Source organism: Balaenoptera musculus, chromosome 4, assembly GCF_009873245.2.
Source record: "Balaenoptera musculus isolate JJ_BM4_2016_0621 chromosome 4, mBalMus1.pri.v3, whole genome shotgun sequence".
In the NCBI taxonomy this organism is placed as follows: Eukaryota; Metazoa; Chordata; class Mammalia; order Artiodactyla; family Balaenopteridae; genus Balaenoptera; species Balaenoptera musculus.
The window spans coordinates 141,679,792-141,693,238 of NC_045788.1; the positions used below are offsets into that span (position 1 = coordinate 141,679,792).

Consider the following 13,447-nt stretch of genomic DNA (forward strand, 5'->3'; position numbering starts at 1 on the left):
ACAGGAGACCAGGCCTCCCTGCGCCTTCCTTCCCATCTGGCTCTGCCTTCAGCCCTGACTGCAGAATGGGGCCATTTTCCAAGGCCTCTGAGGTGACCACAGGTGTGAGAAATGAGGTGGCACAGACGAGCTGAAGTTCATTCCCACGGCATTACGTGCATTTAGACTCCATTGCAAAGCCACAGTCAAATGATGGGCTTGATGACCTGCCTCCTTGTCCAGGCCTATGTTCCTGTCTGTTACTGTGGCTCAGACGTAGCCCGGGACACAGCTTGGGGGAACGGAGCACGGCCAGTTCCCTGGCGCTCTGGTGATTGGGCACCTGGTGTGACCCCTGGGCACATATGGGCCTCCTGTGAATGTCAGTGTTAGCTTTGCAGAGTGTTGTGATTGAGAGTGAACAGGTTGATCTCAGGAGGGCTTCCAGATAAAGAGGAGTTCAGCGGTTCTTTCCTACACATCCTCAGAACAACATGTGAAGTTCATTTCAGTGACCTTTGAACAAGCTGCCCCCCCCCCCAGGACGGATGCTCTACCCCTACCTGGTGGCTCTCGTGGTGGGAGCGTCCTGTTGCAGGGAAGTCCAGCTCTGCTCTGGGCTGGGTGACCACACCACGTGCGGTTACTTCTGCCAGAGCTTCCGACGGTGCCATTGTCAGCACACTTGACCTTTCCACCCCTCCCTCTCCTTGTAGAGAGCCGAGCCTCTGCTGGAAGGAAGAGGGCAGGCGAGACCCCACAGGACACCCCTGCGTGCTTCCCAGGATCAAGAACCTATTTATGAAGCATCTTATTTCGTGACCGAAGCTCCACGGTCAGTGAGACGTAAATGGCCCGACTTCCCCCCGGCATTCGCTTCATCGTCTCGTTCTCCAGGGATCAGTGGTAAGTCCTTGGGCACGGTGCCTCCGTGCAGCCAGTGCCCCCTGCCCCCAGTTTCATGATAAAATGCATGTGGATGGCCAGCCTCCCCATAAGTGTTGAATGGTTTATTGGTGGTGGAAGCGGTGACCAGGAACACGGCCAAGTTGTCCATCTTTGGTTCTGGCAGTGACAGACAGACTGAAAACCTTCGAGGTTTTCCGTGGTTTCTGGTCCACTGAAGATAATCCTGGTCCCCACCCACAGAAAAATGACCACTGACTACCGACAGGACGATAAAATGGCTGTGGGTGAAATAAGTATGTTAACTCTGAGCTTAGTGAGTGGCCTCGCTGGGTCAGGACTTTCAGAGAGAAAATGAGATCTGAACAAGTTAAATGCAGATGCCTTTCTGTTCTGAGAGCACCTGGTGCGCTCTGAGAATCTTTCTCACAGGAGATTCGTGAACCCCACACTCCTTGGAGCAGGCGGATGGTGAGGGCGGAGTGCAGAGCTGGACTGTGTAGTCTCTAACCCACACTCTCAGTGGGTTTTCTCCCCTGCTGATCTCTGTTGGGAAGGAAGAATTGTTCCTCTACCCTCTTAGGTTGAATGACTGGGGGCATGTGAATTAAACTGACAAAAAACAGATTGACAAGAGAATAGACAGATTTAACCACGTACGTGTGGGAGTTCACAAAAAAACGTGACTCCAGGCGGCCTTAGAATTTGGGGATCGTATACCATCTTAATAGGGGAAGAGGAGCAAGGGAAGGGCACTTTTGGGAAAACAGGTAACTTTTTGGAAAGGTAAATGGGCCCTTAGGAGACTAGTTGGGAGCTAGGATACCGTTGTGACAATGTCTGTTTAGGTGTGATGTGGGCATATCCCGTTTCTGGTATTAAGACTCAGTCTCTCCTGGCTGCTCCCAGGGGAGGATTTATGACAGCTGAGTTCTTTCTCAGAGGCTCTGCTTTTAGGCAGATAAGAGATTTCAGGACTCACGTGCCTTCCGCTCAAAATAACGTTGATGCTGCGGCAGCGTGTTCTGAATCCCTTCAGCTCCGTCTCACCAGGGCACTCTTGGCCTCCGCACCTTTTGCAGCGTCTCAGGCCCAGGCTGGTGGGGGGAGCGCCCACAGGGTCTCAGGTGTGGCTTCAGACATCTGGCTCTTTCCACAGCAGTTCGCTTGTCCACTCATCTCCCATCTACTGCTAAACTAGCCACAAGTGGTTCCCTTTTATTTAGTGGGTGTTTATCTTTCCCTTGTTTTGGAACTTTATTTTGATACAATTTCAGACTCACAGAAGAAAATAAGAATGTTACCAGGAGCTCCTGTAGAACTCTTATAATCACAAATTCTATTTTTTATCTTTTTTTAAAGTTGAGACCTACAGAGGTAGAACAGTGCTTCTCATGCTTTAGTGTGCATGGGAATCACCTGAAACTTGTTAAAATGCAGATTCTGACTCAGTAGATCTGGGTGATGCCTGAGAGTCTGCATTTCCCAGGTGATGCGGTGCTTTGCGTCCATAGACCACACTGTTGAGTTGCAAGGAGATAGCGTATTTGTCTTCATTTCTATTCCATCTCTACCTCAAACTTGCTCCTTGACCTTGAAAGGGTATTTAACCTTTCTAGATCTCAGCTTCCTTAGCTGTAAAAGAAGAGAATTAGCTTTTCTTCTAACATTCCTGTGAAGGACATTTCTTATGTTTTTCTACCCAGCATGCATTGCCTCTTCCTAACAGCACTTTGATTTCCTTTGGGGAATTGACTTCCCTCCTTCGTGTGCAGGTGTGATAGGTAGGTGAGTCTCAGGATTTTCCATCCCGTTATGGCAGCCCCGTGACCTTCCGCCATAGCCCAGGTCCAGCAGGAGGCAGGAGAGGACCTAAGGTGGGCTACGGGCCTCTCTCTCCTGGGACTTTCCGTCTTGAGTTGAGTGAACCTAGGGCAGAGGAAATGGTGAATCGCCTCTGGTCCAGCCGTGGGGGGCCAGGTTCAACTGGCAGACAAATTCTTAACATTTGTCCTCATTTGCTTCTCCCCCTACCTTCTCTCATCTGTGTGTGTGTGTGTGTGTGTGTGTGTGTAGATGTACGTATACACGCACATACATTTTTTTCCTGAACCATTTGAAAGCAAGTTAAAGACATTATGCCCTTTTATTTCTAAATACTTCAGTATGTACTTCCCGTGAACAAGACATTTTCATATAACTGCACACAAAAATCAAAATAAGCAAGTTTAACACAGATATAATGCTATTATCTAATCCACAGTCCATATTCAAAATTATATCAAATGTCCAATAATGTCTTTTATAGATTTTTTTCCCCTGGGCCAGGATCTAGTCTGGGCCCACACTTTGCATTTAGTTGTCCTGTGGGTTTAGTCTCCTTTAATTTGGAACTGTTTCTTGGCCTTCCTTTGTCTTTCATGAGCTTGCCATTTCTGAAGGATACAAGCCATTTGTTTTATAGACTGTCCCTTGTTTTGTGTGTGTCTGGTATTTCTTCATGGTTAGATTCAGATTATGCATCTTTGTCAGGAATAACACGGAAGAGAGACAGCTTCTCGCTGACGGTAAAGAAGTTACGAATATTGGTGGCGGGGGGAGGAGGGACAGAATGAATCACGTGGTGTTGGGTTGGAATTAAAGATATCGAGAAGAACTGGAGAGGAAGCAGGGGGAGAAATATGTGTGTGTGTGTGACGTGTGTGTAGGTAGTGGGTGTGTGTGTGTGTTGTGTATGTATGGGTCGTGTGCGCGTGTGTGTAAAATGCCCTCTCTCTGCCCGCTGACAGGCCCTGGGAATAGTAACACCCCGCAGCAGTGAGCACACCCAGTGCTGGATCTCAGTTTCTACGTAACGTTTTCCACTGAAGGAGCCAGTCAGACATCCTTGGAGGCTGGGTCAGCACTGGGCAGGGAAAGTGAGATGAGCCTGGAATATCTTGTGCCAAAAAATAAGGAAGTGCTTAAAAATGAAGGGGCGCTCACTGGCCCAATCTGGGATGAGATTTTAAATAAACGATGCCAGTAATGGATTATAGCCCATTGAATAAAACAAGAATCCAGTGAGTCCATTCTGCTATAACTAAATAATGCAGAAATGGGAGGAAGGAAAGCTCTCTCCCGCAGTAGAATGCCAGCCGCTAAGTAGAGCAGGAGTGTCCAAGCTGGAACATCGCCATCCGAAACCATCAGGGATGCTTGGTTTAGGCAAGGATCATCAGTGGACACACACGACGGGGGGAAGGTTGGAGGAACAGGATATCTATGTAACCTCAAAGTAGGTTCCCACAAACTCCTGATTGACTACTAGAGGGAAAAACTGTAGCTTCTCTGAGGGGCGACCAGGCAGAGAGCCCCTAAACCAAGGGGTCAGTGATAACGTCACTGACATCGTGGCCCTCCTTTAGGGTGCTCTGGAGAGGCTCATGTCACAGTATGCCTCGTTTCCTTGTTCCTAAATTAGGGATGTCTTCTTACTAATTTCTGTGCCAAAGGATACTGTTCAGTAACTCTCGTCTAAAGAATTTTTTACTTCTTATTTGCATATGACCGAGATAAATAACACTCAAATAAGGAAACGATATTCTCCCTTGAGTCTCTGAATTGTCTGGGAATGCCTGCGGCATTCTGGAACATTTCTGAGGAAGCTTTGAAGGCACCTTGCTGAGATAGGCTTTTTTTGCTAGAAACTTGGGGTTAACTCAAACACTATTTTTGTAGTATTGGTGGATACAGAGAATGCTATCTATTGTTACAGAAAGTAAGTGGAACACTGATGAAGTAAAGGTTTAAGTAATTCATTTTTAATTGTATTTGCTTAATATTCACAAGCCTAAATGTAACACAAAGCAGAAATTAAAGTATCGGATTATATTCGTTTCCTGGGGCTGCTAAAACAAGTCCACAAACTGGTTGGCTTAAAAGGACAGAAATTAATTTTCTCATGGTTCTGGAAGGCAGACGTCTGAGATCAAGGTGTCGGTAGGGCCGGGCTCCCACAGAAGGCTCGAGGGAAGCACGCTTCCTTGCCTCTTCCCGTTTCTGCCGGCTGCTGGCTGTCCTAGCGTTCCTTGTCCTGCTGTACCTGCATCACCACGTGGCCTTCCTCCCTGTCTGTCTCTGTGTCTCCCCATGGCCTTTTATAAGGACACGGAGCTGGATTTAGGATCTTAGTGGATTGTAGGTCATACGTGAGTTAAGTATGACCTCAACGTAACTAATTACATCTGCAAGACCCGATTTCCAAATGAGGCCACATTCTAAGATTTATGGTGGACATCAATTTTTGGGGGGACAGTATTCAACCCACTACAAGATGGATAAAAGGAAACAAATATTATCCAAAGTCCTTGCTTCACAAGTGATAAAGGAAGAAGGTGGACGAGGATAGAATTACAAAATGGGAAAGGACTTCTGGAGGATTGTTTAGTCCCCACAACCCAGGATAATCCTGCAGAAGTAAGAAGTCTGCTCGCTCTCCAGGACGGGGGTATTGCCATGGCCACTAGGAAGGCAGCAGCCCCACAGTGGTTTAAAAGTGACCAGTGGGGCTGTGTTTAGGCCTTCCAGAAGTGGAGAACTCAGCCTCTAGCTGCTGGCTCTTCCCCTCTCCTCAAATCCTACGTAATAAGATGAGGAAAGAGAGAGGAAGGATTTGAAAACGGAGTAGAGTTGGCCTGATACGGGCAAAATGAAAGATCGGCTTCCTCTTTAGGAGACATACATTCTGTGTCTAGGAAACTCCCGGTTTGCAGGCTAGGTTGACCCTTTGCCCTGATTCTGCAGAGCAGGTTCCCTCCGAGAGCCCTGCTAACCGGCAGGCCGGTACTCTTCCCAAAGGGGCTGATTCATCAAGGTGTTTCACCTCCACCCAAAACTGAACTGAAAATGTCTGGAGGCAAGTTCTCCGCTCTGTAGCCCTCGGTGTTCTCGGGGCTTCCATGGCTGTGCTCCAGCATGGCATCTCCCAGCACGGGGCGGTCATGGCAACTACTTCCGCCCCTGCAGGCTCTGGGCAGGTGAGCATCGCATGCAAGACCGCCCGCTAGAGAAGAAGGCAAGGGCCCAGGAATGGCTGCTGGGTTCCCATAACCTAGACAGCTTGACAGCCTAGGAATGAATGCAGGTGTGTTAGGGCCCCAGGGCTCTTCAGACCTGATCGAGGCATACGGACGAGCTCTTTATTTCTGGATTTATTTATTCTATTTAATAAATATATTAAATGCACTTAATAAAACTAGAATATTTATAAGTGGAATGTTCTGGGTAGAGAGTGGAGACCATGAACCCAAGGCCCATTTTCTTTTTTAATTTATTTATTTTATTTATTTTATTTTTGGCTGCGTTGCGTCTTCGTTGCTGCGCGCGGGCTTTCTCTAGTTGCGGCGAGCGGGGGCTACTCTTCGTTGCGGTGCACGGGCTTCTCATTGCGGTGGCTTCTCTTGTTGTGGAGCACGGGCTCTAGGCACGCGGACATCAGTAGCTGTGGCTCTCGGGCTCTAGGCGCACGGGCTCAGTAGTTGTGGCTCACGGGCTCTAGAGCGCAGGCTCAGTAGCTGTGGTGCACGGGCTCAGTTGCTCCGCGGCATGTGGGATCTTCCCGGACCAGGGCTCGAACCCATGTCCCCTGCATTGGCAGGTGGATTCTTAACCACTGTGCCACCAGGGAAGCCCCCCAAGGCCCATTTAAGTAGACCTGCTCTTTCCAAATCCTTCTGAGCTGGGTGATGATGAAATCCAGAGTCTCCTGGCCGATGGCACACCTGCAAGCTGGTTGTATGTAGCGTCCTTGAGGGCTCCAAATCCTTCTCTCAGGCTCTGATTTGGGAGGGGCTGGAGGTAACTCAGACTGAGAATATTTTCTTACTCCTTGTGGAGATGGGAAAAGGGAGCTCTGTACCCAGATGGGGTCCGATGGGGGTCCCTGACAGTCCACACTAGCCCTAGCAAGTGGGCATCAAGCAACCAATGAGTCTAGCTATGGGCTGGAAATTCGGGTGTTGAAAGTTCCAGTGGCCTAGAACCTTCATAAGCTGGTGCAGAGGAGCAGGGTGTGGGATGCGGAGAGCTTCCAGCAAGGAATTGAGAGACCTCCACCCCCTACCAAAACGGATGACTTTCAGAAACACAAGGACAAAGGCCTAGACTTTTGTCACAGGTCCACTGTACTTGCATAGTCTGTGTTTTTTGCGATAGATGACACACTCACTTGTTTATAGTTTACTTTTTTCCTACCTGCTCATTGGCAGGGGCTCGAAGAGCAAAGAATCCTAGGAAAACCATCAGTAAATGCTTCCTTGATGAAGTCGGTGTGGTGCGCCCTCGCTAAGCACGGGTGTTCCAGAGGTGGAAGGTTTGAGTCCCACGGTACTACCAAGCCTTTTTTCCCACCTGAAATATGACCTTTTGTTAAAAAGCTGGAAATATTTATTTGACTCCTGCCTTTTCTGGTGGCCAGGGAGGCAGACACCCTCAGGAGTCTTCGTGTTAGTCCAGAAAGCTACCCTTGAGAAGTAAATCACAACATTGGAAATGTGGGTGGGAGACAGGAGGAAGGTCCCCTCCTCATCGAGGGCCTTGAATGAGCCGCCTCCCCGGGGGCCGTGGCCCCCCTGCAGCCCCTCTCTGTTCTGTCGCCCCTGCCTCCGCCTTGTGTCATCATGGGTTCAAGCCCGCACGCAGTTGGAAGATCATTGGCCTTTCCAGACCAGAACAGGACGGGTCCTTCAGGGTTAGGGGCCGGGCCTCAGGACGCAAGGGCCTGCCTTCCTGCTGGGTCTCCTTGTCACCATCTGTTGCCAAGGACTTCTTCCTCCCGACCCGTTGTCTTCCCCGAAGGGCCGCTTTTCTATAGGGTGGTTCAAACATTTAGAACCACATTTAGACCTGAATGAACTTTCATCTTCTTGCTGAAGTATCTTCTTGTCTGTAGTCTCCATACACCTCAGCACTTCCTCTCGAACTGCTTTTCTCATAAACCAAGAACAGCAGCAGGGCTTTGGGCCAATAGTTTTTATGTCATTGGCCTTATTCATAGCTTGTCAGCGTCACTGAGTTGTTCTCACTGAGGCCGGTGAAATAGTTATATTTCTGCCTTGCTTGTGTCCTTCTAAAAAGTAAAAAATAAATATGATCTTAAATGCGCAGGGTAGCAGGCTTATAAGTCACTTGCAGTTAATTTCGTTACAAACTAAATCATCATTCCTTTTTGTCTGCTTTGTAAACCCATGTGTACATCTGTGTCCCAGGTTTCTCTTTGATTAGTTTTTCTCATGATGGTTTAAATAGTTTCAATGAACAAAGTAAAAGTGGCACATTTTTAAAATATTGTAATGGTGTTATAAACAGGATTGATCTTTGATGTAGGACTGAGTAAAAAAACATACAGCATAAGGAAATTTAAGAATACCGTTGTAATGGATTCTTAATGCACCTTTTTTTTTATTGAAGTATGGTTGATTTACAACGTTGTGTTTAATTTCTGCTGTACAGCAAAGTAATACATGTATATGTTCGTTATACATATATATGTTCGTTTTCATATTCTTTTCCATTATGGATTATCACAGGATATTGAATATAGTTCCCTGTGCTATACAGTAGGACCTTGTTGTTTATCCATTCTCTATGTAGTAGTTTGCACCTACTAATCCCAAACTCCCCGTCCCTCCCTCCCCCAGCTTCCCTCCCCATTGGCAACCACAAGTCTGTTCTCTATGGCTGTGAGTCTGTTTCTGTTTTGCAGATAGGTTCATTTGTATCGTATTTTAGATTCCACATATAAGTGATATCATATGGTATTTGTCTTTCTCTTTCTGACTTACTTCACTTAGTATGATCATCTCTAGGCCCATCCATGTTGCTGCAAATGGCATTATTACATTCTTTCTTATGGATGAGTAATATTCCATTGCATATATGTACCACATCTTGTGTATCCATTCATCTGTCGATGGACATTTAGGCTGTTTCTATGTCTTGGCTATTGTAACTAGTGCTGCTATGAACATAAGGGGCACGTATCTTTTCGAATTACGGTTTTGTCTGGGTGTATGCCCGGGAGTGGGATTGCTGGATCATATGGCATCTTATAATTTTATGTCATCCCTGCCACTGTTTTGTGTTTCAGGTACAGAGCCTTCATTTTTATTTTGACATTTTTGCTGTATGCAAGTTTTCACTTATCTCGAAAGCCTATCAGCATAGTTAAGGTAAGAAATCATTGAAAGCACTCGATTTCATTTCCTGCCTGTAATCTCTGTAAGGAACTAGTAAGCCGGTTGGGGGGAAGGGGAGTTTGGGGGAGAGCAGTAAGATAAATGGAGAAAATGGATTGTGGAGAAGCAAGGTATTTTGCTGCTTTGGTTTTTAGTTTCTCTTTTCTGAAATTAATAACTTTAAAATGGTTTTAGGATTTATAATTTCAGAGGTAGTATACTTTCAGTTATATTCGTTGACTGTTCCAGAATTCTAAAGCTTAATTAAATATCTATTCTGTCTTGTGTGAACTTTCCCTCCGAATACATCCAGGCTAAAAATGTTCCCCAAATTGCTTCTACGGCCATTAGGCTTTGATCCTAAGTCTGGCAGTGGTGGTGTTTCTCCATTATTCTCAGAACACTGAGTTTCTGTGTGAGTGATGGGTGTGCAGGAAGTTATTAGGCAGGCATTTAACTCGACTTGGGGAAAAGAAGATTAAAGGAGACAATCCTACGAAATAGCCAGTTGTAACCCGGGAAAAAGCAGAGTAGTTTTCTTACCCTCACTGGAATGACATCATTTTGCCTGCAGTCCGTCAACTGGCTTGAATGGCTGCTGGGCCTTTATTATAGAAGAGACGAGGAAATGGTCCAGGGCCAAAGGTGGCTCATTTACAGCCCGACTGCCCCCCCCTCACTTTCTCCTCATTGGCAGGGACGCAGGTCCGGGACTGTAATTCCGTTGACCTTTGTGGTCCCGCTTCCTCTGCCCCCCGGGTCGGGGGGCGGGGGGAGGAGGGGGCCGAGTGCTGGACAGCTGTCCTCTCGGCTCCCGGCCGGTGGCAGAGGCAGTGCCGAGGCTGTTGCTTCTCTGGACGGTTCTGTGTTCCCCGGTCTGCAGCAATTCCTCCTTGACCCCTAGGAAGCAGGAATTTCCCCGGCCCTTCAAGTCGCTTGTAACATTCTCCCTTTTTTGATGTACCAAGTTTGAATAACTGTGGCAATCTTTGCAGACCTTTTTTTTTTTTTTTTTAAAGAATGCCTGTTCTTTTTTATTTATTTATTTATTTATTTATTTATTTATTTATTTATTTATTTATTTATTTATTTATAGCTGTGTTGGGTCTTCGTTTCTGTGCGAGGGCTTTTCTCTAGTTGCGGCAAGTGGGGGCCACTCTTCATCGCGGTGCGCGGGCCTCTCACTATTGCGGCATCTCTTGTTGCAGAGCACAGGCTCCAGACGCGCAGGCTCAGTAATTGTGGCTCACGGGCCTAGTCGCTCCGCGGCATGTGGGATCTTCCCAGACCAGGGCTCGAACCCGTGTCCCCTGCGTTGGCAGGCAGATTCTCAACCACTGCGCCACCAGGGAAGCCCCTGCAGACCTTTTATAATGCAGTTTTCAAAAAAGAGAAAAGGATGGGACAGGAGAGGGTGGGCCTTCATCCACTTGACCAGTGTCTCTAATACCAGTACCAAGGACCAACCCGCCCCTGTCAACTTAAATACTCCTAATTCCTGTCTTCCTGGTTAGGGAAATACACATATGGCTCAAGAAAAAGGCAAGTTATGAAAAGGGAAGAGACCGTTGAAGGGACCTTAGAGAGTGCCTAGAACTGAAGGAGCCAGTGGGGTCGGGAGCCTTCCTGAGGCTCCGATGGATCCTGGAAGGCCAGATGTGGATCCTGGGGCCAATCCTGGCCTGCTGGGGGCGTCGCGGTGCAGCAGCAGCCTGACAGGCGCAGGGCCCGTGTTGGGACCGAGGCAGCATGCTGAGGGGGGCTGGCCACTGGAGGGTCTCCTTCTGGTGGTCACGAGGGTCCCCATTTAGCCAGGAAGGGATGCGGCATTGTTCCAGGCCACTCTCCCGGCTTCCCCGTTGGGGGCTTGGGGCTTAGTGACGAGGGGTCCGGATCTTAGTTAAGTTTTCATCGGTCACGGTGACTGCCACTGGCTGAGCCCCGCGCCTGACAAGGTGCACGCCTCCCTTATTTAATATCATCGTCACGGCAGTCCTGTGAGTGTCCTTTTGAGGAAACTGAGACTCAGGAGTCTAATTCCTCTGTGCAGGCCAGGGCCACCTCAGGTGAATTCCACGGGGTCGTGCTGACTCCAGGGTCCCTGCCCTTATCCTCCCTGCCACAGGGTCTCTAGGGCAGGTGTAAGAAGCTGGGTACAGTCACGGCATCACACCCAGATTTTCTTCAACACGCAGATTGTCTGACTTAGCACCTTAGACGTGCCTGGGTGTGGATTGGCCTAACGCAGAACCCGGGGGCTTCTTTGCCTTCTGAGATAGATAAGATGTCACACTCCATATGATAACTTACTTTGTAATGCCTTACAAGGCTTTCATGTGCTTTATTTAGCTCATCTTATTTATAAAACTAGAAGTAGTAACGGTGCTGTTGACCCAAGGAACAGTCTGAATTATCTATAACTTATGTTTATTAGCACATTATGAGCAAAACAAAATTAAAATATATTTGTGTACCTGGAATTGATCACCAGGGGTGGTGAATCATAAAATGATTCATATTCTTTAATGTCACTTACAGTGACGTGACATGTCGTGGTGGCGTGAGGCTACTCTGTTTAGACTTAGTCTAGTCACTGATGAAACCTTTCATTTTTCTCTGATTTTAGTATATAGCAAAAAGGAAAAATAAGTGATAGTGATGAAAACAGGGCTGGGAGGAGGTGGGGTTACAACCTCGCTCTCTTCTGAGAGCTGCTCCAGTGCTAGCCCTGCCTCTTAACTGGAGGCCGATGGACATGTGGGGCCTGCACGCTGCCCGAGGGACACTCTGGGGGGCTCTTCCCTGCCCCCCCACCCCCGGGCTGGGCCAGAACAAAAGCCTGAAAGCAGAGGGTTCTCAGGGAGAGCCTGAGCTGCAGGGGATCCAAGGTCCCCGAGGGGAGCTGTCACATTGACCGGTCTGATTGTGACTGTCCAGCCCTCTCTGCACACACGGGACCCAGGAAGAGAAAGCCGTGAAATCCTCAGCGGCGGACAGAAAACAAAGCCTGAAAGGCTGGAAGTGCATACCTTGGCTTTGGGTGGGAAACTTGCTATCTGGAAAGTTCTACTGTTCCCAGTATTCGTATTTAAATAGGACACAACTCCAATGAAAATCTCAGCAATGTCTTTTTTAACTGAATAAAATAATCTTAGAGTTTATGTGAAAAGAATGACCAAGAATTAATTACCAAGGAAAGTGTGGAAAAGGGAACATTTTTTAAGCCACTATAATCAAATTATTATGGTATTGCATGCGGATAGACAAAGAGGTCAGTAGAAAAGTATAGAAAATACTGTGGAAACATACAGTAGAATGGCTGACAGAGGTGATGGGAAAAGTATAGTTCATCTAATAAATGGTGTTGACACAACTGCAGATTCATCTGGAAGAAATAAAGTTGAACCCCTATCTTATAAAGAATAGATGGATAGATTAAAGATTTAAATGTAAAAAATAAAAAGTAAAAATCCAAGAACAGGATGATGTCCATCTTAGGGGTATGAAGTTGGGAAATCCAAAGGAATGATGGATGGAGTGGGTGAAGAGGCAGTTCACAGACAAGGGATATACCACTTTATACCCACCAAGTGGCAAAACACCTAAGAGAGTAATAGCCCCTGTTGCTGGCAGTGATGGCGGGAGAAGACTTTCAGGTATGGGTGATAGAGATGTGAAGTGTTACAGCCTTTTGGAAATCATCTGGGTAACACCTGTTGAAATTAAAAATGCTTGTCCTTCAGTCCTGCTTCTGGGAATCTTGTCCATGAAAATGAAAGCACCAGCACTTAGGAGTTTTTGCATAAGCATCTTGTTTGTAGCATTGTCTGCAATTTTTTTTTTAAAGGAAAAAAAAAAAAAAACCTGGCTATTATGTGAACTTAATCAGCAGCTGAAAGTTAGAATAAATTATGGCACATCCATATTCTGATATGTGCAACTACTTAAAAGAATTAATTGGAGCCAAACCAGTTGACTCAGAATGATTCCCAGCAGGTATTTTTGAGTAAGAAGAGTCAAGGTGGACATAAGTCCATGTAGAATGATCCCGTTTAAAAAAAATAGACAGTGACCCAAAAACTTCCCTATGTATTTCTGTACACCTTGGTGAGTGGGTGTACCTTTGCATATGCAGGTGTGTGTTTGGTCCATTTTCATGTGGCTCCTGTGAACTGACCACCTCCAGGTGCTGTTGTAAATGGGGCCCAGGTTGTCTGTTCTTCCTGTTTTGAGCACTGCTTCATCCGCTCTTGCTGCTGTAACAAAATACCATAGACTGGGTGGCTGTAGACGCAGACATTTGTTGCTCACAGTTCTGAAGGCTGGACATCCCAGATCAGGGTGGA

At 47.1% G+C, this 13,447-nt stretch overlaps 1 protein-coding gene across 4 annotated transcripts in view; it reads left to right on the forward strand.

Moving 5' to 3' along the window:
* Positions 1–13,447, forward strand: part of SLC37A1 (solute carrier family 37 member 1) — an 80,939-nt gene that overhangs the window by 18,080 nt on the left and 49,412 nt on the right. For all 4 annotated transcript variants that reach the window (XM_036851767.1, XM_036851769.1, XM_036851770.1 and 1 more), the window contains 2 exons: positions 696–885; positions 9,014–9,095. In XM_036851767.1, the coding sequence (XP_036707662.1) occupies positions 830–885; positions 9,014–9,095 (138 nt within the window). In that variant the 5' untranslated portion in view covers positions 696–829. The remainder of the gene's footprint in view (positions 1–695; positions 886–9,013; positions 9,096–13,447) is intronic.